Source organism: Oncorhynchus clarkii, chromosome 5, assembly GCF_045791955.1.
Source record: "Oncorhynchus clarkii lewisi isolate Uvic-CL-2024 chromosome 5, UVic_Ocla_1.0, whole genome shotgun sequence".
Lineage (NCBI taxonomy): Eukaryota > Metazoa > Chordata > Actinopteri > Salmoniformes > Salmonidae > Oncorhynchus > Oncorhynchus clarkii.
In genome coordinates this window covers 13701950-13729006 of record NC_092151.1, presented here as the reverse complement: position 1 = coordinate 13729006, position 27057 = coordinate 13701950, and the positions used below count along the sequence as shown (strand labels likewise).

General features: G+C 44.0%; 1 protein-coding gene across 5 annotated transcripts; it reads right to left on the bottom strand.

Moving 5' to 3' along the window:
• Nucleotides 1-1004: 1004 nt before the first annotated feature.
• Nucleotides 1005-22289, bottom strand: LOC139408379 (neuronal calcium sensor 1a). Of its 5 annotated transcripts, none has more exons than XM_071152173.1 (9): nt 21962-22289; nt 11948-11972; nt 7113-7251; nt 6263-6341; nt 5163-5251; nt 4879-4899; nt 3721-3798; nt 3146-3264; nt 1005-3056 (listed from the first exon to the last, which is right to left on the bottom strand). In XM_071152173.1, exons 1-8 carry the CDS (start codon nt 22023-22025, stop codon nt 3166-3168), a joined length of 594 nt encoding a protein of 197 aa, XP_071008274.1. In that variant the 5' UTR covers nt 22026-22289; the 3' UTR covers nt 1005-3056; nt 3146-3165. The 5 variants fall into 5 exon arrangements, with proteins under 5 accessions (XP_071008274.1, XP_071008275.1, XP_071008277.1 ...); XM_071152174.1 differs by having other exon boundaries at nt 3164-3264; nt 21962-22272; XM_071152176.1 differs by having other exon boundaries at nt 4879-4887; nt 21962-22272.
• Between the last annotated feature and the right edge of the window lie 4768 nt (nt 22290-27057).

Genomic DNA, 27057 nt, shown 5'->3' with positions numbered 1-27057 from the left:
CATCTGGCTTCAAACTCAGTTCAAACTCTTGCGGTAGTTTAATGGTAAACCTATCGGTAGCTGGACTCCTAGCCACAACTTTAGCGGTGCCTTCAAAAGCATACGGATATGGAAGGCAGAGCTCTTCCCCAATGCTTTTGAATGCACCACAAACTGGTTTGAATTATGAGATTTCTATTTACACAGTACGAGAGAACGGTTTCATCACATCAGTTATCACTGCAATACATATCTTTCCATCCTTCCACCTAGAGAGATTATGTGCTCTTACTCCCTCAGGTACCGTCCTGCTCATTGTAAAAATGAACATGATGTACAGATTGGTTGTAAATAGGAAGCTACTATTGTAGATAGGAGAGGGTGAACTATTTTCATAACTTTGGGAATTCTGGGCCTCTTCTCTTTGGGGCGGCAGGTAGGTTAGTGCGTTGGGCCAGTAACCGAAATAGGCAGTTAACCCACTGTTCCTAGGCCACCATTGTAAATAAAAATAGGTTCTTAACTGACTTGCCTAGTTAAATAAAATTAAAACATTTTTTTTTATCTGAGTTAGTTTGACATCCAGGCCAATTGGGACATTGTGGGTATTCTTCATATTGCATTAGTCCGATTGGTTGAACTCTTCCCACTGAAACATTCTAATAATTATTCCATAGTAGCAGATGTGCTGAGTTTTTTTAGACTATTTTTCTGTTCAATAGGCTACGCCGTGTACAGCTAATGTAACCTACCAAAATAAAAGTATGTGTCCATACTGTTCATTTATTTTCTTAGTGTCTCACAGAATTCCTTTTCGAGGTTTGGGTGGTAACTTTAAAATATGGATTTTGTGTTCACATTTTTGAAGTTGTAGCTTATTTCTGACACCCAGGTTTTTGAACGTTTTTTATTTTTTAAAGTTTGCTGGTTATTTAGCAACGTCCAAAATCTTCTGGGTCGCATTTTTACAGCAATGCTAGTGGAAACGGAATCAGCTAGTGGTGCATTCAAAAGCATGGGGCAAATGAAGGAAAGCAGCTCTTTTATTTCAAAAGCACTGAAGACAAAAACAACTACCTCTGTCATGTACTGAGTAAGGAGACCAACTGACATTTACATTTGTATGCCATTTGGATTTGGGATGGTCAGTCAATGTTTTCACTTTCAATATTAAGAATAGTCTGTTCATAGTCTTGTCAACAATGAGCACTTTTATGTATACTGTGAGGTTAACAGTTTATATTATTTACAGTATAGTGTCCTTAAATGCTGTGAGAATTGGTTTGATACCAAGGCAATTGATACCAAGACAAACCCTGTCTAATCATATGATACTGAATTTAATTGAAAAATTTGTCAACAGCGATAAACTAAAATTCATACTGATTAAGCCTACATGACTTGCAGCTTGTTTCTAATCACACAGCATGCCACATACTGTACATTGGGTCACTCGAGATGCATCATGGTGAAAAATACTGAATGAAATCTGCAATTTGAGGATATCAACATACAAGGCCAATCAAAAGACCTTAAATTTGCCAACAGGTTTATCTATGTACAGGTAAGATTAGTTTTTATACAGCTAATTTAAACACTTCTCTCACCATTCCCTCGACTACAGCAGTTGCAACTTCTCTCAAACTCTTAAAAACACCTATTCAATTGATATTTGTGAGAGAACAGTTTGTGCCCAGTACAAAAAAAATCAAAGGAAAATCTATTTCACTGAAGCAGTAGCGATGGAATGACAAGCAAATGGTGCCCCAGTCATTACCACAGAGCGATGAACAACACCCATTATAGAGGGAGGGAAATCATTTTCTTTGTTGTGAAATGTTCATTGTCGGTGCATTGTCTAGTTCAATGGAGTGATAAGGAAAAGGGTCGCAAAATGCTTTTCTACCACAGAGGATGTTTTACATATCAGGGTACTGACTTAAAATAACCAACCTGACGATTATGGCGACAGTGCATCACCTTAGTATTTACACACAAACATAATGCGTCTAACATGCATTTGAAGTCATCTATTTGAACACTTATTTTGCATCGTACTTGTTGACCTAGCGTTCAAGATTTCAATCAAGTTTCAAATGATCCACAATCCGTGCCGTTCCACCCTTTTCCATCTCATAAATTTATATTGTATGTCGCATGACCACACAACGGTTCAGTTATGATGGGAATTTGAGAGAATACACTGATTATAGTGTCCGTAATTCAGTAGTGTAAGCCTCTAGGACTGCTCATAGATAAGCAACTGCTCAGCATTTAATTTCTATGCATCTCTATGTAATAGTTGGCTCAAACTCATACAGCATCTGTAATTGGGCCCTGTTCGCTTTGCAGTTTTTAGTTGGTGTTGAAATCAAAAACGTACTTCAACAATTAAAGCTTTGTGCGGCAGGAACACAGAATCAATATTAATTCATGCTGATGTCAAACATGAGCTGCTGTTATTTAAATCCAATTAAATAAATAAGGTTGACTTTCCCAAGCGTTCTAAAAGACAGTCAGCGTGTCATTAGCAGTTTCTTGTCGTTGGCTGCAGCATATTAAACTGATGATCTGTATCACAGAACATAAATATATAAAGATGGTAACTGCTTAGATCCATGGTCCGTAGACTAGTAGCCTGTGTTCAGTCCCATGTTGTTCAATGTTCATTAGGCTTTGCAATGGAATTTTTAAAAAGATGTTTCGCAACAAAATGAACATTTCTTATTGGACAAAGTCCAGGTAGTCCCGCCCTGTTTGTCTACTTTTCCTGTTTGGTGCCTAATGAACCCTGGCCCTTCTTCCTCCCACAGAAAAGTACCTAACTTCCTTCTGTCTCTCAGAGAAATGTCTTGTAAGCACATCGACGGCACTAGCTTCTGCGAAGGCAAACGAGTTTGTGGTTGTTGAATTTACTCTAATCCTGGAAACCATGATGATGATGAATGATTGACAGCAGCGGCCCACCATTGTCAGCTTCCCTAAAAGGCTGAGCAGGAGTCAGAGGACGAGACAGGTAGCAGACTCCATCACTCACTTAGCAGGGTAACACCACGTTAACAGGCCATCACGGACAACTGTCGTGGGAAGAAAAGAGATACATGTATTCGAGGAGAAACTGTAAAATGTTCATGTAAATCATCATTTGAGAGGATGCGGTACTCACTGTGGGGAGTGTACTCACTGCTAAACCAGCCCGTCGTACAGCGATAGAGCCTGGACGATGGACGGGTCTGCTTTGGAGCCCTCCTGGAATTCCTTCAGGGTCAACAATCCGTCTGCGTTCTGAAAAACGACAAATCCTCACATTTGAATAATACTTTATTACATATTACCGAATGGATAATGGCTGGACTGCTGTTCAATATTTAAGCCAGTAGAGGGCACTCTTCGTCAGTCTCTGTATAGTGTAGCATAGTCTCAGCCTATTTAATGCACCCTTATACAACCCAATCAGTCAGCGTTGGTCTGGCCCAGTTCCGAATGCCTCTTGAGAGAGTATCTAACTCTCCATTGGGTTTGATAAGGAGTCTCTCTGACAAAAAGCCTCGGGGCTTGGGCTAGCTAGTGCCTCCTTGAGGGGGGCATCAGAGTTTTCCGACTGAAAACAGGCCTTCTATGTGAGCAGTGCCAGCCGCACAGGGCACATGTATCCTACTGAGGAGGCTAGGAAGATACATTGGAGCCATTGGCCTATCTTTCACATGCATTAGACAGGTGTGTGTGATTGGTTTACTCTACCTTGTCCATCATGGCAAAGATTCGGTCCACTCTTTTCTCTGGTGTGTTTTCTTCCTCAGGCAATTCCACCGTGTTCCCCTTTTTGTGACCAAATGTTACATTTTATTTCATTTAACATATGCATGGTAACACAGACAACAGACAACCCCCCCCCCCCCCCCACAGGCCCTCATTTACAGAAAATATCACAAATTGCAGGTCATAACAATTCTATTTTTTTAACAACAGAAGTTAATAACTCTACATTTGCCTCTTTAGCACCATGCATGCAGGACACAGAAAGATCCAGTTTGCAATGTTCAGAAATGAAAGCACACATTGACATAATGGCAGAGAGTAAAGTTCCTGCCAACGTAAAGCAATCATTTTTTGCGCTGCTGTAATTCTGGCAAGACATATTCGCTTTTCACAAACAGTAAGAGCCACGGAAGAACAGTGATTGACAGTAGTGGTGTTGGTGAAAAGGGAATATTTTTTTGCAACAATGGTGGATAAAGACATCAAAACCTGATTCGAAAATGAGGAGACCTCTGGACATTCATGAAACCATATGCAAGAAAGTGCCTTGGGGACCATGGGGGAAAGAGCAAACAATTTGGTACGGGAATGATTTTAATTTGAAATATTTTACGTGGTGTGGTGTATAGTCGATGTATGAAATAAAAATCCGTCATCTGATGATTGTGATTTCTTGATGATAATGAGATGTTGGAACAGACCGAGCAGCAGTTGATGGCAGTCTGGTAAGGATAGAGCCCTACACCATTGTGTGTTAAGGGATAGAGGTTTATTTGCAGCTGTCAGAAAGTATGTATATAATTTATAGACTAAGGCTGGGATTCAATCCGATCAGAGGAAGAGCTGTGTTATAGAACGCTTGACATTTTAAAGGTAGTCCTAATTTCCAATTGAGCCGACCTATGCAGCATTTACCTGAATGTAGTCTCCGCAAATCCGGAAACATTGCCTTTAAAAGGTGCATAATTGACAAAGTGAGATCGAACTGAATCCAATGAGCAGTTGATCAAGTATAGTTTTTTGTTACAGGATTCGTAGTTAGCTCTGTTCCCCATGGTGCACCATAAGCCCGGAGCGCTGCCCATAGCTGCAAATAAACAAAAAGAGGTCCCTGGTAAATTATGTTGACGTTGTACCCACCGTGTTCCCCTGTACGCGCGGCTGCGCGCAAACAAACAAACACACACACACACATAAATGCCTGTTACCTGCATGAAATTACGGAATATTTCTTTAAATGCTAAACACTACACGGGACAAGGTATCATCTAAACTGTCTCAAAATGGCTCACTTAAGAGCAACAACCAGACGTTCCCATTGAAATGTTGAAATACTGATTATGATGCTCCGTACCCATCAACTAAATTACGAGAATAGATCAAAGCTGAATATTTGAATTTGAGACAACCGAGGAAGAACTTACCACCATCTGGTAAATGGCGTCCACAATATTCAGCATCTCGTCCCGAGTTATGTAACCGTCGTTATCCAGGTCGTAAAGCTTGAAGGCCCCTGCAAAAGCCATAAACAGCACATGGAGGAAACTTTTTTTTAACCCCGTTTTTCTCCCCAGTTTCGTGGTATCCAATTGGTAGTATCAGTCTTGTCTCATCGCTGCAACTCCCGTACAGACTCGGCAAAGGTCGAGAGCCGTGTATCCCCCAAAACACAACCCAGCCAAGCCGCACTGCCTCTTGACACAATTCCCACTTAACCCGGAAGCACCAATGTGTCAGAGGAAACACATTGCACCTGGCGACCATGTACGGCACACGGCCCACCACAGGAGTCACTAGTGCGCGATGGGACGAGGACATCCCTGCCGGCCAAACCCTCCCCTAACCCGGACGACACTGGGCCAATTGTGCGCCGCCCCCTGGTCGCGGCTGGCTGCGACAGAGCCTGGACTCAAACCTAGAATCTAGTGGCACAGCGATGCAGTGTCTTAGACCACTGCGCCACTCGGGAGGCCCAGAGGAAACTTGTTATATATTCCTTAGGACTGCTAATATATACAGTAAGGTGACACCTAATTTCACTACGATTGAAATGCATTCTAATACCTCTCTACCTGTTAGCCAATTACTGCATCAACAATTGTCAGCAGTTGATCAACTCCTGCTAATGACCTGAGGCGTGCAGGGGTGTGTGACAGTATCAGCATGTGTGAAACAGGGTGTGTGTCAGTATATCTCGACACTGCATACATAGCGTTTATTCCTGTTATCCCTGCCGTTCATCTACAACGACAGCTGTGACCACATACAGGCGTCTGGGAAGATTAGAGATCACCTTGTTGATGCAGGAGCCAACATGACTAGGTCAAAGGTCAGTGTGAGGAAATGGTAATGCAAAGCAGTGAGAGAATGGGATAGGGAGAGAGAAAGAGAAAGAGTGTGAATTGGTGTGTTATTTTTAATGCTGTGGCTGACTGGGTTTGAACCTGGGTCGATTGCGCACCTCAAGACTGTGCTAGCCTGCTGAGCTAAAGCTTAGGCCCTAGGATATTTTCTCCAGGCTTACATCTGAGCTTCTCGTCCAGGGTCCCTCTGGAGGTGACCGACAGGGCCTGGATGAACTCGGCAAACTCAATACGTCCATCCTGCAGAGAAACCGAAGGAAAGAGGGAGATAAAGAGTTAGTACAAGAAAAGTGGAGGGAAGGAGAGAGACCGTGGAGGGAAGAAGTAGGGGAGCTCAGGGTGCACCCCCTCTCCAAAAAAAACACAATGAAATTGTTCAAAAAGCAGTAAACTGGGTCTTTAATAGTCCTGTTTTAGTGGACCGATATAGCCCCCCCCCCCCCCGACTATGGTAAAGCATGTTTGAAAGAGGGAAGAAGGATATAGAGAGAAGAACATGAAAGTGATAGACGCATAACCAAAGAAACAGTTACAGCCAGACAGGAGAAAATAATCGACCAGACACAGAAACAGGCTATTTTCTCCACAGAAGAGTGAGAGAGACCAACCATTCAATCTCTAGGAAAGAACTAGTCTGGCTTCTCAATGGAAATGACTGTAGACTGAGAAGACACTTAAAGCAAGCAAAAAAAATGTAAGCCATTTAGCAAACGCTTTTATCCAAAGAGACTTAGTCTTGCGTGCATACAGCATTTACTTTTGGGTGGTCCCAGGAATCAAACCCATAGTGCAAGCGGCATGCTCAACCAACTGCGCTACAGAGGACCAGTACATTAGCCATGACATAAACATTTCAGTTATGCAATGGAACCCAATCCAAGCATTTTATAAGGGATGTTAAGTGATGTCCTTTCATACACTAAGCCAGTAAGGTTGTTAATTGGTTTACTGTTGTCCTAGTTTCTAAGAAAATAAAGTGAACATAAATGCGTTCCGCAGGCAGCCTGTTACCTTGTTCTCGTCAAACACATTGAAAACGAAGCTGGCGAACTTGGTGGGGTCACCGAAGGGGAAGAATTGCTTGTAGATCTTCTGGAAGCCAGCTGAATCCAACTGACCACTAGGACAGTCCTTAATAAAACCCTTATACCTGGGGGTGGATGGAGGGAGGAATGAGGAAAGGAAGAAGAGGGGAGGGAGGAGAGAAAAGAGAGAGGTGGTGAGCGGTGAATCGATGAATGGAACAATTACTGCATTCAGTGTGACTGATGAAACTCATTCCTAAAGTAAGGATCCCTGAGGCCTGCTAGAAAGATCGGATAAAGAACGTCCTGCTATCAAGTAGCACAATGATAAGAGTGTTGTCTGCATGAAAGGAGGCATAATAAACAAATCAAATATCCCAAAAATATTTGATATTTTGAATTTTTCTGAAATTCACTACGAAGAAATAGCATTTAAAATAAAATGATTAAAGAAATACTGTACTGCACCCCTTTTTTCAATACTCTAGCACAGTGGTTCTCAATCCTGGGCCTGGGGACCCTAGTGATTCACATGATTAAAATCAACAACTCCTCATCAGGCTTTGATGATTTGAATCAGGTGTGTAGTGCGAGGGCAAAAACAAAAATGTGCACCCCTTTGGGTCCCCAGGCCCAGGATTGAGAACCACTCCTCTAGCATGATACTGAGCCCTTTTCTAAAATGTTTTGAGATTGGAGAACACATTGGGAGGGATCTTAGACCATTCCTCCATCCTGAATACTTTCAGATCCTTCATCGTTTGTTTGTTCTTATGGACTGTCCTCCTCAATTCAAACCACAGGTTTTCAATGGGGTTCAAGTCCAGAGACTGATATGGCCATTGCAAAATGCAGATTTTATGGTCAATTAACAATTTCTTTGTGGATTTTGATTGGTGCTTGGGGTTATTATCTTGCTGGTAGTTTCAGCCTCCTCGCAAAGGCAACCAGGTTGTGGGCTAAAATGTCCTGGTACTTGGTAAAGTCCATTGTGCCGTTGACCTTAACAAGGACCCCCAGAACCAGTGGATGCAAAATAGCCCCATTACATCAAAGATCCACCACCAGATTTTTTTAGAATTGTAATTCTCCCCCCCCCTTTTCTCCCCAATTTCGTGGTATCCAATTGTTAGTAGTTACTATCTTGTCTCATCGCTACAACTCCCGTACGGGCTCGGGAGAGACGAAGGTCGAAAGCCATGCCAGCCGCACCAATGTGTCGGAGGAAACACCGTGCACCTGGTGACCTGGTTAGCGTGCACTGTGCCCGGCCCGCCACAGGAGTTGCTAGTGCACGATGAGACAATGATATCCCTACCGGCCAAACAGGACGATGCTAGGCCAATTGTGCGTCACCCCATGGACCTCCCGGTCGCGGCCGGCTGCGACAGAGCCTGGGCTCGAACCTAGAGTGAGGTACTTTTCTGCATAAGCTTCTATTTTTCAACGCCAAACCCACCACTGGTGTGCTTGGCCAAAGAGCTCTATGTTCATGTCACCCTTGCACTGGTTCTAAACCAAGTGCCAATGCAGTTGATCAAACTCCCGGCGCTCTTACCTTACTGCTACTCAAACAAAACTACCCCCAGCCTTGAGAAAGACCAGTCTTTCATCCAAAACCACACTGTTCAGTTCTTTTACTTTCCCACACTGTATCTGAACGAGGAAGAGATGAGGGACTGACACTGCTCCCACACAAGGGTGTAAGCAGTAGGCTCACTAGTGGATGACAGCGACAGCCCCTGTTTTATTACCGTTTGATGTGTTGTTTGCCTACTCGGCAGACAGAACGATCCCCTGGCATTGTGATTTGTAATCTCTCGCTCGGCTCTATTCATGTCAGCTAGCTAGCACTGTAAACACTTTGGGTGAGAGTCTTCTTCTTCCAGCACTGACTTCACAGCACGGGGTGATGCAAAATCACTTCAAAGACAAGCAAGGCAAAATAGGGATCGGCAGGGTATTGTGGTTGGTGGCAGGCAGAGAAGTTTGTGTGTGGGTGTGTTGTCTCTTTCCAATGGCTTCCTCTCACAGTATGATCTGTGAGCTGAGATAGAAGCTCTCGTAGGCCTTTTTGCAGCTATAGACAGAGACAAACACATTTCAGTCTAGCCCAACTCACAAAGATATGACTGGGGACAGGGGCATGAATGGGTACTGGGGACAGGGGCATGAATGGGTACTGGGTACAGGGGCATGCCTGGGGACAGGGACGGGACTGGGGCATGACTGGGGACAGGGGCATGATTGGGGACAGGGGCATGACTGGGGCATGACTGGGGACGGGGGCATGACTGGGGCATGACTGGGGATGGGGCATGAGTGGGGACAGGGGCATGACTGGGGCATGACTGGGGATGGGGCATGACTGGGGATGGGGCATGACTGGGACTGGGGCATGACTGCGACTGGGGCATGACTGGGGACAGGGGCATGATTGGGGACAGGGGCATGACTGGGGACGGGGGCATGAATGGGGCATGACTGGGGATGGGGCATGAGTGGGGACAGGGGCATGACTGGGGATGGGGCATGACTGGGGACGGGGCATGACTGGGACTGGGGCATGACTGGGACTGGGGCATGACTGGGACTGGGGCATGACTGGGGACGGGGGCATGACTGGGACTGGGGCATGACTGGGGATGGGGCATGACTGGGGACTTGGGACAGGGGCATGACTGGGGACTTGGGACAGGGGCATGACTGGGGACAGGGGCATGACTGGGGACTGGGGCATGACTGGGGACTGGGGCATGACTGGGGATGGGGGCATGACTTGGGATGGGGCATGACTGGGACTGGGGCATGACTGGGGACAGGGGCATGACTGGGGACGGGGGCATGACCGGGGATGGGGCATGACTGGGACTGGGGCATGACTGGGGACAGGGGCATGACTGGGGACGGGTGCATGACCGGGGATGGGGGCATGAGTGGGGATGGGGGCATGACTGGGGATGGGGGCTTGACTGGGACTGGGGCATGACTGGGGACAGGGGCATGACTGGGGACGGGGGCATGACCGGGGATGGGGGCATGAGTGGGGACGGGGGCATGACCGGGGATGGGGGCATGAGTGGGGATGGGGGCATGACTGGGGATGGGGGCTTGACTGGGACTGGGGCATGACTGGGGATGGGGGCATGAGTTGGGATGGGGGCATGCCTGGGGATGGGGGCATGAGTGGGGACTGGGAAGCATCAGAGTAAAAGCTGTGAGGGGTCATTTTCTCTCTCCTCCTTCTGACTGCTCTTCCTTCTTTGAGTCTACATGTCATGTCGTTCAGTAACATGTCTCTCCGCGGTTCTCGATAAGTTTCTTATCAGAGTGGGAACTCGACCCAGTGTCAACAGCTCTCCATCTGTGGTGTGTACGGGGAGCCACAAGAGGGGGAGCCACGGAACTTGGCACAGAAAGGTTATGAGGTCAAAATAACCTAGCACTGGTCTGAGGTGATGCGTTGTGACAGAAACGTCCTTTGTTTTGATTGGCTATGTCGAACATAAATGTTTAGCTGCTTTTGCGACACCACATCTCTTATATTCTGCTCTTATGGGCAGTTTCAACGCATTGCAGGTGTCTGTAAACTTCACTCAATACTCGTTGATATTTTTACTTATTTACGTTGTCCTACGGCCAATCGTGCATGTTTTTTTTTTTTTTTTAAACAGTGAGTTCTGCCTAAATATAGTAATGAATCTGGCGACCGGCAAAATGGGTAACCAATCGGAAGCTAGCCGCAACATCAGAACACGGCACCACCTTCGTAACCCCAGAGACTAGCCAGAGGTTATAATGACTATGAGGAGATAACAACAGGGTTGTATACGGCTACCAAGGCAGCAGCTTCTCAGGGTGTGGACCTCTGGCTACAGGCTGAGGGCCAGGCTGGTCTAGCGAGGTTATGTCTGCAGCTGCCACAACTAGTGGCGGTGCCAGCAAAGTCTCAGGCAGGAGAGCTGTGCCACTGGGCTCTGTTGTGGTACCTGGCCCACGTACATATGTGTGTGGCCTGACACCTCAGCCAACACACTGAGTCTGGGCACAGAGCCTGGCCAGCCCACCACCATTCCTCAGAGGATGGCCAATAATAGATTGTTTTCATCAAGCCCTTTTCACTAGGCTTCACAGTGTTCTTTTAAAACACGGCAGCCATTTTGTGCCCGAGCGCTCACCACACTTTATAGTGGAGGAGAAAGCAGTGATTTCGCAGGCAGGGGATAGTTATAGGGTATTGCTACTACATTACTGTGACAGGCCAGGTATGAAATGTAGAAAGGACACCCATTGTCTTGAGATGTCACAGGATCTTTACCAACCACCTCAATTTAACGTTTCATTCGAAGGACGGTGTCTGTCCAAATTCAACTCGAGGCATCAGCTACAATACTTTGAAAGCTGTAACGCCTTACAAAGAGCCTTCTATTTCAAGATGTGGTTATGAAAGCCCGGTGATGCATTGGGTGTCCATGGTAACGAGGGCTGAACAGGAAGGTTGCTGTAACATAAACACTGTAGGAGTTTGCTGAAGTTTTTAGTGTTCCACAAATATGGTTGATGCAAAATCGACAAAACAGAGTGTCACTGAGTTCTGGTGCCGACTATAATGCCAGCTGACTCACCACCTACAGCTGTTGTGCCCTTGAGCAAGGCACTTAACCCCTAACCTGCTCCAGGGGTGCATTGCAGCTTTGCAGTTGAACCGGAGGTTTTCACAGATGTGTTGCATTGTTGTTGACTGACAGTACACAAGTATAATGGAGCATTTGCAATACGGGGTTGACTTAGTTGTTAGCTGAGACAATAAGAGGAACTTACCATTGTTGTACCTCTTTTTCTGTGACTGCAGACAGAAAACAGAGAAAAGGAGATTGTTAGAAGAAAAATAATTGACATAAAGACAACACACAAGACCGACAGGAGGTTTTCACTGATGGCGGCTTCATATGTTATTCAGTCGCTGAAATAACTTACATCTGCTGGGAGTGAAATGCTGTGTGTAACCCTGCTCATCTTAATAATTTAAAGATAATATATAAACATAAAAAGCCAAAATAAAAGGTAGAGAATGTATGAATAATGAAACCCCCCTATGGAGTGATTTTAGTGCCAACAGAAAGTCTATTTCTTAACACAAATTCAAAATGAAGAAATTCAGATTTGATTTCTGGTGCAACTAATATAACTCCATACATCTCTATACCATCCATACATACATACCATCCATACATCTCTATACCATCCATACATCTCTATACCATCCATACATACATACCATCCATACACCTCTATACCATCCATACATCTCTATACCATCCATACATACATACCATCCATACACCTCTATACCATCCATACATCTCTATACCATCCATACATCTCTATACCATCCATACATACATACCATCCATACATCTCTATACCATCAATACATCTCTATACCATCCATACATCTCTATACCATCCATACATCTCTATACCATCCATACATACATACCATCCATACATCTCTATACCATCCATACATCTCTATACCATCCATACATACATACCATCCATACACCTCTATACCATCCATACATCTCTATACCATCCATACATCTCTATACCATCCATACATACATACCATCCATACATACATACCATCCATACATCTCTATACCATCCATACATCTCTATACCATCCATACATACATACCATCCATACATCTCTATACCATCCTGGTTTACCATAGCTGTGTTTCCCCCCTATAAGAACGAACATCAATACATCATAAATGTTAACACCATGTGCACTGTCAACAAGTGTATATTCTGTTATTATTCTGTTATTACTCCAGATATCAGCGTGCACCAATTGTATTTATCAGGAGTCAACTGCATTTGTTAAAACATAGGTATTTTCTGACAAACTATTAGTTCCTGACAAATGGCGAAGCAACAGCACCACAAGTCCACTATTTGGATGGGCTTGCACGGGCCTCCATCACCATTCTGTTGACAGCACAGGCAGCTGTCACGCCCTGACCATAGAGAGCTTTTATTTTCTATGTTGGTTAGGTTGGGGTGTGATTTAAGGGTGGGTTATCTAGGTGAATTATATTTCTATGTTGGCTATGTATAGTTGCCTGTGAGCATTATATTAGCGTCACGTTTTGTTTGTTCGTTTTGTTGTTTTGTTGTTTAAAGTTTTCTATTCCAAAATAAAGGATGGAAACTAGCGTGGGACCAGTCAGGGACCAGTTTTGCGGAGATACGCAATGTGTCTCCAGTGCGCATCCACAGCCCGGTGCGTTCTGTGCCAGCTCCTCGCACTTCCCGTGCGAAAGTGAGCATCCAGCCAGGACGGGCTGGGTTGGTTCAGCGCTCCTGGTCTCCAGTACGTCTCCTTGATTCAGGATATCCTGTGCCTGCTCTATGCACTGTGTCGCCAGTGCGCCTTCACAGCCCAGTGCGTCCTGTGCCAGCGCCCCGCACTTGCCGGGCTAAAGTGAGCATCCAGCCAGGACGCGTTGTGCCAGCTCTACGCTCCAGACCTCCTATGCGCCTCCACGGCCCAGTATATCCTGCGCCGGCCATACGTACTGTGTCTCCAGTGCGCCTCCACAGTCCAGTACGTCCTGTGCCTCCTCCCCGCACTCGCCATGAGTCCGGAACCTCCTACGACGGTCCACGGTCCGGAACCTCCTACGACGGTCCACGGTCCGGAACCTCCTGAGACGGTCCACGGTCCGGAACCTCCTGAGACGGTCTACGGTCCGGAACCTCCTGAGACAGTCCACGGTCCGGAACCTCCTGAGACGGTCCACGGTCCGGAACCTCCTGAGACGGTCCACGGTCCGGAACCTCCTGAGACGGTCCACGGTCCGGAACCTCCTACGACGGTCCACGGTCCGAAACCTCCTACGACGGTCCACGGTCCGGAACCTCTTACGATGGTCCGCGGTCCGGAACTTCCTGAGACGGTCCGCGGTCCGGAACCTCCTGAGACAGTCCACGGTCCGGAACCTCCTGAGACGGTCCACGGTCCGGAACCTCCTGAGACGGTCCACGGTCCGGAACCTCCTGAGACGGTCCACGGTCCGGAACCTCCTACGACGGTCCACGGTACGAAACCTCCTACGACGGTCCACGGTCCGGAACCTCTTACGATGGTCCGCGGTCCGGAACTTCCTGAGACGGTCCGCGGTCCGGAACCTCCTGAGACGGTCCGCGGTCCGGAACCTCCTGAGACGGTCCGCGGTCCGGAACCTCCTGAGACGGTCCGCGGTCCGGAATCTCCTGAGACGGTCCGCGGTCCGGAACCTCCTGAGACGGTCCGCGGTCCGGAACCTCCTGAGACGATCTGCGGTCCAGGGCCTCCAGCGGGGGTTCTCAGGCAGGAGCCTCCTGTGAGGGTTCCCAGTCCGGAGCCTCCGGCGACAATCTACGGTCTGGAGTCCCCGGCAAAGAACCACGGTCCGGAGTCTCCGGCGACAATCTACGGTCTGGAGTCCCCGGCGACGATCTACTGTCCAGTTTCTCTGGAGACGATCCACAGTCCGGTTCTTCCGGCAACGAGCCACGGTCCAGTTCCTCCGATGACGTGTCCACGAGCGGAGTGGGTACTTCGCCCTGCACCGGAACTGCCCCCGACGTTAGATGCCCACCCGGACCCTCCCCTATTGAGTCAGGTTTTGCGGCCGGAGTCCGCACCTTTGGGGGGGGTACTGTCACGCCCTGACCATAGAGAGCTTTCATTCTCTATGTTGGTTAGGTCGGGTGTGATTTAAGGGTGGGTTATCTAGGTGAATTATATTTCTATGTTGGCCTAGTATGGTTCCCAATCAGAGGCAGCTGTTTATCGTTGTCTCTGATTGGGGATCATATTTAGGTAGCCATTTTCCCATTGTGCTTTGTGGGATCTTGTCTATGTATAGTTGCCTGTGAGCATTATATTAGCGTCACGTTTTGTTTGTTCGTTTTGTTGTTTTCTATTCCAAAATAAAGGATGGAAACATACCTGCATCTTGGTCTACTTCTTATAACGATCGTGATGAAATCAACTTAATGGGCTGCCTCTGTTCTTCAGAAAGAGGCAGATGCCAGTTTGCATAGCATCAGAGTGTTTAAAACTCAAGAGAGATATTGAGACAGCACTTGAGCTAATAGTGGATCAAGAACAGTGGAACAGGAACTTCATTGCCCCCTCCCCCAAAAAACAGAAACCCACTGCCATTGGATACACTACAGTTCAAATGTGAACATTTCTGACATGATTTCATAGAGATGCGAGATCTACCTTAAAATAACAGATCTCCATACTCCCTAATTTCCTTTACTCAGTCGTACGTACGGGTGGAAGAAAAAAAACATCCAACTTCATTAAATAAAATCTACTACCTTGGGTCCGGGGAAAAAAAGCCTTGTGGGCTCTCGGAAGCAATTCATCTCCATGGAAACCAGAGAACATATACATACCAGGGGGAACAAAAGGTAGAGCTGTAGTAGACAATAATAAATATTCTGACTGTGAGTGAGTGCAGAACGTATATGAGTGAGAGAGTATTGAGTGCAATTGGTGGCAGCAGTGGGATGTTATGCTGTTGTTAAACAATACTCACTGTTTATGGTCAAATATATATATATATTCTACCTGCAACCAAAAAGGGTTCTTTTAGGTTCTAAATAGCTCCTTTTTTCCCTAAGAGTGTAGGAGGAGGAGAGTACTGGGAGGAGGAGAGTACTGGGAGGAGGAGAGTACTGGGAGGAGGAGAGTACTGGGAGGAGGAGAGTACTGGGAGGAGGAGAGTACTGGGAGGAGGAGAGTACTGGGAGGAGGAGAGTACTGGGAGGAGGAGAGTACTGGCAGGAGGAGAGTACTGGGAGGAGGAGAGTACTGGGAGGAGGAGAGTACTGGGAGGAGGAGAGTACTGGGAGGAGGAGAGTACTGGGAGGAGGAGAGTACTGGCAGGAGGAGAGTACTGGGAGGAGGAGAGTACTGGGAGGAGGAGAGTACTGGGAGGAGGAGAGTACTGGGAGGAGGAAAATAGGGGGAGGAGGAAGGGAAGAGGACAGTAGGGGGAAACAAAGAAAGAGGGAGGGTTTAAAAGGAGAAAAGATATGGAGTGAGCCTCTCCAAGCGAAGGGCAGAGCAATAAGACGAGCTGCAGTCATGCTGAAAAGAAGAAGAGGACAGAGTGGAAGAGAGTAGGGAGAGGAAGCAACAACAAAGAGGCAGACAGAGAAAAAGGGAAGAACAAAGGAAGAGCTAGATGGAAAGGGGAGAAGGGGAGTTAGAAGCAGGAAGGAGGACTAGACCTAGAACCTGCATAGTGCAGAGCTATCGAAAGCTTTGTGGATGAGTGTGTGCACGTGTGCATGGTATAGTGAGTTTGACTGTTGCTTGTGCTGATGGATTGAGGCAATATGATCATTTGAGCCAATGTGTGTGACTGTGTGTGTGCAGTATGGAGAGAATGTGTGTACTGTGTGTGTGCAGTATGGAGAGAGTGTGTGTACTGTGTGTGTGGGTGGGCGTGTTAATGGCTTTAGCGGAGGCTGGCTCTTAGAGCTATGCCAATGAGAACCTAATTATACCCTTCCATTTCTCAAGGAAAAACAATTACAGAGTAAAAAGAAACAGAGCAGAAAACAGGAGAAGCTTGCATAATCTGACAACAGCAAGATCATGCAAGGCTGCAAAAAAGGGCTTTATAAATACATTTCACTGATTTCAACAAGTCAACCAACTAAATCAGCTAACTCAAAACGCATTTACGCCAGCCCCCTAGGTTATCACCAGTAACCCTGCACATTGATTTGGTACTGACCCCAGGACCGAGTTTGGGAAACCCTAGACTAAATTACCTCAGTGAGAGATGTGTAGTAAACAAAAGCTGCTTTCTCGTCATTCCTTTTTGCATGCCCAGCCCTTTCCTCCTCAGGACTGAATAGACTTCCATGACACATTCACTCTCCAGAGTATATGAGAGCCATCTTAAGTGCTTCTCGTCATATCGCTATCACCCTGTATTAAAACTGAAACATTGACTGTGGTGAATGCTAATTGCTGAGGCAATGAGACTAAATGGAAGTGATCTATCTCCCTGCGATGAAGTTGCATTCAGAACCAAAGAGTGATGTCTCAACCGCACCCTCTCCTCGACAGCACTTTAGGTTGGCACACATACTGCTATAATTAGGAAACGCGAGACCCCGTGTGAGAGCATGAAATTAGCCCGTTTGACATGCTCACTTCCCTTCTCAATGGGGGGCGTCTTCATCCACACATACACACACACACACTAGTTCACACACTACACCTCACCATGAAAGATGTATCTTGCCATTACACACATTCAAACACAGGAACATAATATTCTGATTTATTTCTGTGAAATCTCTTCTGAATTCTAATTAGCTAACAAATTATCAAGGCTGAGTAGAGAAGCTTAAATATGCACTATGCGGAAATCGCTCCTCCATTTCCTGGTTGCAAAAATGTGTATAGTTCGCTCAATTTAGAGAATCATTGTACCATCTAAACTGCTGTGAAATATCTTTTCCATAACCAAAGTCATTTTATTTTCAGCTGTTTGAAGCTGGTGTTAAAAACCTAATGTAAATGCAAAAATGAAATAACGGGAAGGATAGAAATAGTGCACAAAGAACAGATCTACCGTTTTTAGACTTTTATTTTTTCACCTTTATTTAACCAGAAAAGCTTCTTAGACTTGCTTTCAATGAGAATGACAGGTCTATAACACACATTTCTATGTGAATTTGGTTGGGTTGCACAAAAAGGGACATATTTCAGCTTTAATATCTATCACTACTAGCAGGACATATACTGTACATCAGTAATTGTCTGGTAATAAATGTAAACTCCAAATAGTTAATTATGACAATAATATATTTGATTTAAAAAGCACTTTTCATAACAACAACGATTATGGTGACATCCTTACCGCCCAATGTATTACTATTGTCAGGTGAAATTGTTGCATACAGCACCTTTAAAGATGCACTATGCAGAAATCGCACCGTCATTTCCTGGTTCTTAAAATTAGAATAATTTGACTAATTTCAGTTTAGTGACAAAACAAGGAAGTATAGTGTAGAGCAGGGATCATCAACTAGATTCAGCTGCGGGCAATTTTTTTTTTCTTGAGCAAATGGTCGGGGGGCCGGAACATAATTACAAATAATTTGTAGACTGCAAATGAAGCGCAAGAAGCCCAAACAGATATAATATTGGAATAAAACATAATAATTTCAAACCTTACTTACATTTGTTTATGATCATGTGTGTTTCTATTATTCGTGGAAATACATGGGAACAGATTTGCCAAATTAAAATCACTTGATGCTGATTTCCTAGTGATTTTAACATTTTTTATGTCCAACAATGAAAATTGAACAAACAAAAATATATATACAGTGCCTTGCGAAAGTATTCGGCCCCCTTGAACTTTGCGACCTTTTGCCACATTTCAGGCTTCAAACATAAAGATATAAAACTGTATTTTTTTGTGAAGAATCAACAACAAGTGGGACACAATCATGAAGTGGAACGACATTTATTGGATATTTCAAACTTTTTTAACAAATCAAAAACTGAAAAATTGGCCGTGCAAAATTATTCAGCCCCTTTACTTTCAGTGCAGCAAACTCTCTCCAGAAGTTCAGTGAGGATCTCTGAATGATCCAATGTTGACCTAAATGACTAATGATGATAAATACAATCCACCTGTGTGTAATCAAGTCTCCGTATAAATGCACCTGCACTGTGATAGTCTCAGAGGTCCGTTAAAAGCGCAGAGAGCATCATGAAGAACAAGGGACACGCCAGGCAGGTCCGAGATACTGTTGTGAAGAAGTTTAAAGCCGGATTTGGATATAAAAAGATTTCCCAAGCTTTAAACATCCCAAGGAGCACTGTGCAAGCGATAATATTGAAATGGAAGGAGTATCAGACCACTGCAAATCTACCAAGACCTGGCCGTCCCTCTAAACTTTCAGCTCATACAAGGAGAAGACTGATCAGAGATGCAGCCAAGAGGCCCCTGGATGAACTGCAGAGATGTACAGCTGAGGTGGGAGACTCTGTCCATAGGACAACAATCAGTCGTATATTGCACAAATCTGGCCTTTATGGAAGAGCGGCAAGAAGAAAGCCATTTCTTAAAGATATCCATAAAAAGTGTTGTTTAAAGTTTGCCACAAGCCACCTGTGAGACACACCAAACATGTGGAAGAAGGTGCTCTGGTCAGATGAAACCAAAATTGAACTTTTTGGCAACAATGCTAAACGTTATGTTTGGCGTAAAAGCAACACACCATCCCCACTGTCAAACATGGTGGTGGCAGCATCATGGTTTGGGCCTGCTTTTCTTCAGCAGGGACAGGGAAGATGGTTAAAATTGATAGGAAGATGGATGGAGCCAAATACAGGACAATTCTGGAAGAAAACCTGATGGAGTCTGCAAAAGACCTGAGACTGGGACGGAGATTTGTCTTCCAACAAGACAATGATCCAAAACATAAAGCAAAATCTACAATGGAATGGTTCAAAAATAAACATATCCAGGTGTTAGAATGGCCAAGTCAAAGTCCAGACCTGAATCCAATCGAGAATCTGTGGAAAGAATTGAAAACTGCTGTTCACAAATGCTCTCCATCCAACCTCACTGAGCTCGAGCTGTTTTGCAAGGAGGAATGGGAAAAAATGTCAGTCTCTCGATGTGCAAAACTGATAGAGACATACCCCAAGCGACTTACAGCTGTAATCGCAGCAAAAGGTGGCGCTACAAAGTATTAACTTAAGGGGGCTGAATAATTTTGCACGCCCAATTTTTCAGTTTTTGATTTGTTAAAAAAGTTTGAAATATCCAATAAATGTTGTTCCACTTCATGATTGTGTCCCACTTGTTGTTGATTCTTCACAAAAACATACAGTTTTATATCTTTATGTTTGAAGCCTGAAATGTGGCAAAAGGTCGCAAAGTTCAAGGGGGCCGAATACTTTCGCAAGGCACTGTACATATTTTTTTATTTTGCTCAGAAAACTTAGGGCGCCTTTAAACTCATCTCTGGACCTCGAAACTGGTTCCACTGCATTTTTTCATTTTCCCCCTTTAATCAGGGACTGATTTGGATCTGGGACACCAGGTGTGTGCTATTAATTGGGGCGGCAGGTAGCCTAGTGGTTAGAGCGTTGGACTAGCATTGAATCCCCGAGCTGACAAGGTTAAAAAATCTGTTGTTCTGCCCCTGAACAAGTTAACCCACTGTTCCTAGGCTGTCATTGAAAATAAGAATTTGTTGTTAACTGATTTGCATAGTTAAATAAAGACAAAAAAAATTAACGTAGAACAGAAAACTAGCAGGCTCTGGACCTCGTAGGTTAAGAGTTGAATAACCCTGCTGTAGAGAATGATTGTATCTAAACAGCTCTTTAATAATGGGAAGCATAGAAATAGCGCACATAGGCCAGATATACTGCTTCTTAGACTTGCTTGCAATGAGAGTGACAGATCTATAACACACATCACACATTTCTGAATGAATTTGGTCAGGTCACCCAAAAAGTTACATATTGCAGCTTTAAATATTGTGTTTTTTCAGAAGATACAAAAGAAGGTAGCTTTTGAGAATTTCAGCCATCTCATTGAGTGTTCTTGACCAGAGAAACAGTGAGACATAACAGACATGGTAGTCGGCTTTTATCGTTATCCGCAAGAGTTTACCTTCACTCCGTGGGGGTGTTCCTCGAGGTCTGGTTCAACCTTTGACCCTGCTAAAGGTCAGAGTTTATCTCTGTTAGTATGGTGGTGATTGATAAATAAGCCACACACACTACTGTAGGGGAAATCATTCCACGGACACCATGTAGACATATCTATAGCCTGTAAAGGTTTCTCAAAAGGACAGATACAGCTATTTAGTTATTGCTTTACTTGATTACAATTTAGCCTACTCTGATTTAGTGCAGCATATTATTTGGTCGACATTGTTCTAGAGCATGGCTTCATAATCTTCATTAGAAGTATTGCATCAAGCGCTAAACGGATTTCGAGTGACTACTGAGTCTCTAACGTGTATTAGCCCACCTGAGGGAAAGCCATTCAATCTGAGAGGAAGATGTACTACAATGGTTGCTGTGTCCATGTCTTCAAACCACATTACCGAATGGCTATCACCTTCCAAAGGCTGGACGACCAATTTACAACAGTGTAATAAACTGAAATACTTTTCAGATATTCAATATATATGATTTAATGAGTCTCTCTTTAGTTGGGGATTTGAGATTTGCTCGTTAACATCTTAATGTCCAAATGTTGTATGACAGGAGTAGCTGAAAAGTTTACATAGCAAAGAAAGTTGCATAATTGTCTCCCACCATAGGATCGCCATTACAAATGTGTCTTTCTTTCTATTTATTTGGCTTTTGCATACAATTAATCACTATCCAAGACTTGGACAAAGCACTTTACCTGATGATCACTTGGCTGTCTCTCAACAACAGTGTGCTGATAGCCTGTTTTAAAGTCAAGGATCGCAACCAACGTGTAAGTCATGTAATTTTACCTAAGGCTCTATTGTAAAATGCTAGATTAATTTCAAGGCATCCTCTTCTGTAGCAATCAAATGTTAATGTTTTTAAGGTTGGGCCATCAAAGACAGCACACACTACTAGTGGCGGTTGGAGAGGGAATAAGAAAGTCTAAAAATAAATTAGTGTTAAAAAAAAGGAAAACGGTCTGCTATATCAAGACAGACTGGCAGAAAAGAAAGGGATAAATAAAAGGAGTCTAACTTAAAGATATCGAAAGAGAGTGCTATACTTACAGTAGGTTTTCCTGGTCAGCTCCTCCACCATTTCAGGCTTTAGTTTGCTGTTGGACTTCCCCATAGTTTAAGCATATGCCTTTAAGCCTTTCTCCACGTGCTTTAAAAGACTCCCAGTTCTGCCACCTTCATTACCATTTAAAAAATATATATATATATATAATCAAAAAAATACTTATTGAAGTCTTGCCCTTCAAGTAGCAGACATAAAATTACGTGGAATTATAGAAAAATAAGGGAAAAAACGATCAGGAAAAGGCAAAGAATACTATGAAAGAGCAGCAGTAGCGTTAGTCTCTCCTCTCGGCGTAGCAGGATGAGTCTGGAGAGAGGAGGGCTGTAGCCTGTAAACCACTCAGCCGTGTTACTCCTGCTTCCTGCAATCCTGGCTTGCTGCTGCTGGAACACCCTACTGGGAATAGGGTGGAAGAGAGGAGGGAGTGTGTGTATACAGTATGTGTGTGTGGCCAGCCGGGAATGTGTTGATACTGTTCACCCCTGGCAACAGGAGCCACTCCTCCTCGTGTACTCTCTCTCTCTCTCTATATACAGTGCCTTCAGAAAGTATTCACACCCCTTGACTTTTTCTACATTTTGTTGTGTTACAAACTGGGATTCAAATGGATTTGTCATTTTTTGTCAACAATCTACACAAAAGTATCTGTAATATCAAAAATGAAGAAAAATTCTAACATTGTAAAAAAAAAATGAAATAAAACACTAATATATATTGGTTAGATAAGTATTCAACCACCTGAGTCAATACATGTTAGAATCACCTTTGGCAATGATTGCAGTCTTTCTTGGTAAGTCTCTAAGAGCTTTGCACACCTGGATTGTAAAATATTTTCACATTATTCTTGTTAAAATTCTTCTAGCTCTGTCAAGTTGGTTGTTGGTCATAGCTAGACAGCCATTTTCAAGTCTTGCCATCAATTTCAAGCCGATTTAAGTCAAAACTGTAACTCGGCCACTCAGGAACATTCAATGTTGACTTAGTAAGCAACTCCAGTGTATATTTGTCGTTGTCTTTTAGGTTATTGTCCTGCTGAAAGTTGAATTTGTCTCCCAGTGTCTGTTAAAAAGCAGACTGAACCAAATTATCCTCTAGGATTTTGCCTGTGCTTAGCTCTATTCGGTTTCTTTTTATCCTAAAAAACTTCCTAGTTCTTGCCAATGACATGCATACCCATAACATGATGCATCCGCCACCATGCTTGAAAACAAGGGGGTAATTGAGCTTGACAAAATGTGCACTAAAGTATCTTCCAATAAACACCAGGGATGTGTGTGGCTATTGAAAGAAAACCTTTAGATTTTCCAGTTGACTTCAACAAGAGTATAGGCCTATGAGAAATAAAATGTTTGCATGGTACCCATTTTAATAAGATATTGACTGGCAGGGTACATCTCAAAGGAATAATCCAGTGCTTCTCCAAGTGCTAATCCAAGTGCTTCTCCTACTACCTGGGCACAGGGCTTCAGTGTCTCCGTAACTCTGAGGTTTGTACCTTTGAGGTTCTATGTATAACTAAACCATGCAGAAAATCATCAGAACAAAAAAGCCCCGGTTGGCTAAAGCCCATCCCACCTGTCTCTATCCCTCCCAGATTAATCTATAACAGAAGGACTTTGTTGTTATACACGGTAGACTACAGTGAGCTCCAAAAGTATTGGGACAGTGAGAAATAATGATGCGTGAGAAAGTTACAGAGACAAACATAGAAATGCATCCAACAAGTTTGTAGAAACATACACTTAATATTATCATTGCATGCTAGGAATATGGGACCAAATGCTAAACTTTTGACTACTTTAATACACATAAGTGAATTTGTCTCAATACTTTTGGTCCCCTAAAATGGAGAGACTGTGTACAAAAAGTGCAGTCGTTACTAAACGATTCACCCGATATGGATGAAATACCCTCAAATTAAAGCTGACAGTCTGCACTTTAACCTCAGTCATTGTTTCATTTCAAATCCAAAGTGCTGGAGTACAGAACCAAGACAACAACAAATGTGTCCCTGTCCCAATACCTTTGAAGCTCACTGTATTTAAAAAATGTTCCACCTTTGTAAGTAGGTCACTGATAGAACAATGATTTAAAGGGGTTATGAAAGAGACTTAAAGCTACAGTGACACCTTATGGGGGTCATTGTGTATCATGCTACTAGACACGCTCAGATTTTTTAGGAATGGGCATATGGGCATTTTACGTTTGGCATAGGCCTATGTTGTATCGTATAATGTCATATGTTGTTCAAATTTATTTATAAAGCCCTTTTGACATCAGCAGATGTCACAAAGTTTTTTGCTTTATCTTGGCCAGGTCGCAGTTGTAAATGAGAACTTGTTCTCAACTTGCCTACCTGGTTAAATAAAGGTGAAATAAATAAAAATAAAAATGTGCTTATGTTGTATGGATTCGCTGCAGATTGTTGCCAGATTGAATTTCTGTTTACACTGGCAGATTCCAGCGATAGACCATGATACATCTGACAAACAGCTGCCTGTCAAAGCCAACCGGTTATTGCTGCAGAGGTTCTTATCATTGGGGAGAGGCTTTACGGCTCGGAACTGAACTGATGAAGCTTTGCATGTTTCATGGCAGGAACACAGTCCTCACCACGCGATATGACGAGAGGGACAGTCCATCTTTGCCATTGAACCACTTACCCGTGGAGAAGCCTCAAATCTACTAATCGCCCTCTCCAAGGGACCTGGCTTGCATGTGTAACACGTGGAATATAGACCCGGGTCTCCCACGGGAGCAACCAATGTCTTAGATCAGCGTTTCCCAAACTCGGTCCTCGGGATCGCAAGGGGTGCACGATTTGGTTTTTGCCCTAACACTACAAACATAGTTATGTTTATTTTTTACCTATTTATTAACTTATTTCCCGGATATCTTCCGAACTACCAACATTGCAGTATTTCTCAACGTCATATGGAGGATCTACTCTGTGCTATTGAGTTTGTATGCTACCTCTGTGGCTAGCTCAAGCAGGCTAACATTAGCCACACCTCATGCGCTTCACAGACTTTGTGGCTGTATTATCTAGTGGGAACCCTTTGGTACGTTCTTGCCGTGGGCTCAAAACAAATTAAATACAATTCATACCTGCTTGCTCTAATTGTGTAACGTACCTCGTAGGTTCTCCTTTTTGTTTTGTCAACTTTTCGGCAAGTTCTCTGTGAAGTAGGCTATGGGACTTTTGTAACTTTTTCCATCTTGGCTAAGTGCTAGAGTTGACTGACATCTGAAATCTATCTATTTTGTATTTAACCTTGCAAGTCAATTTGTAACAAATTCATAAAGTATTTGCTTATAAATTGGCTGAAAATGTTATTGAAACCAGTAGTCATGAGTGCAAACAATTTGGTTTAATTTGGAGTCATTTTTGCTAGAGTTTACATTATACCATTATAGGGAACTGGCTGGCTTGCCGGGTCCTCCCTATTACATCACACATTCTTCGGGAATTATGATCGGTTTTAAGTAACTCCAAAAATAGAAATGTGAGGTGTAACTTTGTATTGGGACTTTTGATGTGTATACTAATGCAAATCCATATGTTACATGTGGTTATGTTTATGCTACTTTAATCCAGCCAACCCTTTAATCCAGCCTGGCCAGGAAAGAGGCACAGCTGACAATTGACACTACTTTGCTGTGGTCTGAGCTGGTTAAGCAGCCTACCACACAATTAGTGTGCCTTAAGAAGATGGGTACACACACTTTGAACAGAAAGAGAGATGAGCAAAGTAGGGTAATCCGAGAATAGACATGCTCATCTTGAAATAGAGTTTGTGGGGGGAGGGAGGTGGGGGGGGGCATTAAATGTTGGGTTGATGTAAAAACAAAATGCATATTATATGATGGCATATTTTTGCCTGTTTAATGGGTAAATAGCCTAATACAAGAGGCAAGTCTTGAGTATGTTTGGGAATGCATTTTAATTCAGTTATTTCAAGAGATTAAATGAAAATCATGAGAAGTCTATCAAGGGCTCTATACTAAATATGAATGCGATTATGTAATAAAAATGTAATTGAACCAAAATAGACCTACAAGAGAATGTAGGCTGCATGTTGGTCAAGGTGGTCAAAACTAGTACATTTGACTGCATAGCAAGCTTGGAGAAATATTGAAGTTCCAATCCATTCAAATCAAATCCAAATCAAATGTATTTATAAAGCCCTTCATACATCAGCTAATATCTCAAAGTGCTGTACAGAAACCCAGCCTAAAACCCCAAACAGCAAGCAATGCAGGTGTTGAAGCACGTTGGCTAGGAAAAACTCCCTAGAAAGGCCAAAACCTAGGAAGAAACCTAGAGAGGAACCAGGCTATGAGGGGAGGCCAGTCCTCTTCTGGCTGTGCTGGGTTGAGATTATAACAGAACATGGCCAAGATGTTGAAATGTTCTTAAATAATAGGTCTGGGACAGGTAGCACGTCCGGTGAACAGGTCAGGATTCCATAGCCGCAGGCAGAACAGTTGAAACTGGAGCAGCAGCACGGCCAGGTGGACTGGGGACAGCAAGGAGTCATCATGCCAGGTAGTCCTGTGGCATGGTCCTACGGCTCAGGTCCTCCGAGAGAGAGAAAGAAAGAGAGAATTAGAGAGAGCATACTTAAATTCACACAGGACACCGGATAAGACAGGAGAAGTACTCCAGATATAACAAACTGACTCTAGCCCCCCGACACATAAACTACTGCAGCATAAATACTGGAGGCTGAGACAGGAGGGGTCAGGAGACACTGTGGACGCATCCGATGATACTCCCGGACAGGGCCAAACAGGAAGGATATAACCCCACCCACTTTGCCAAAGCACAGCCCCCACACCACATTATAGACATAATATAAGAAAGAAATGTAAACATTATTATTTCAAAATTATCTTTGTGCTAGACTGCGCTCTATTCTGTAGGCCTAGCCTATGGACCCCGCCAAAAAGTGTCATTTTCAAAAACATGTTTTTGTTGTTGTCAAATGTTTACCTCACTTGCTGTTCACCTCATCAGGCTCACCTCTTCATTAATAAAAAAAAAGAGGAACTTTTTAGGCTTTGGACAGTCTTTGCC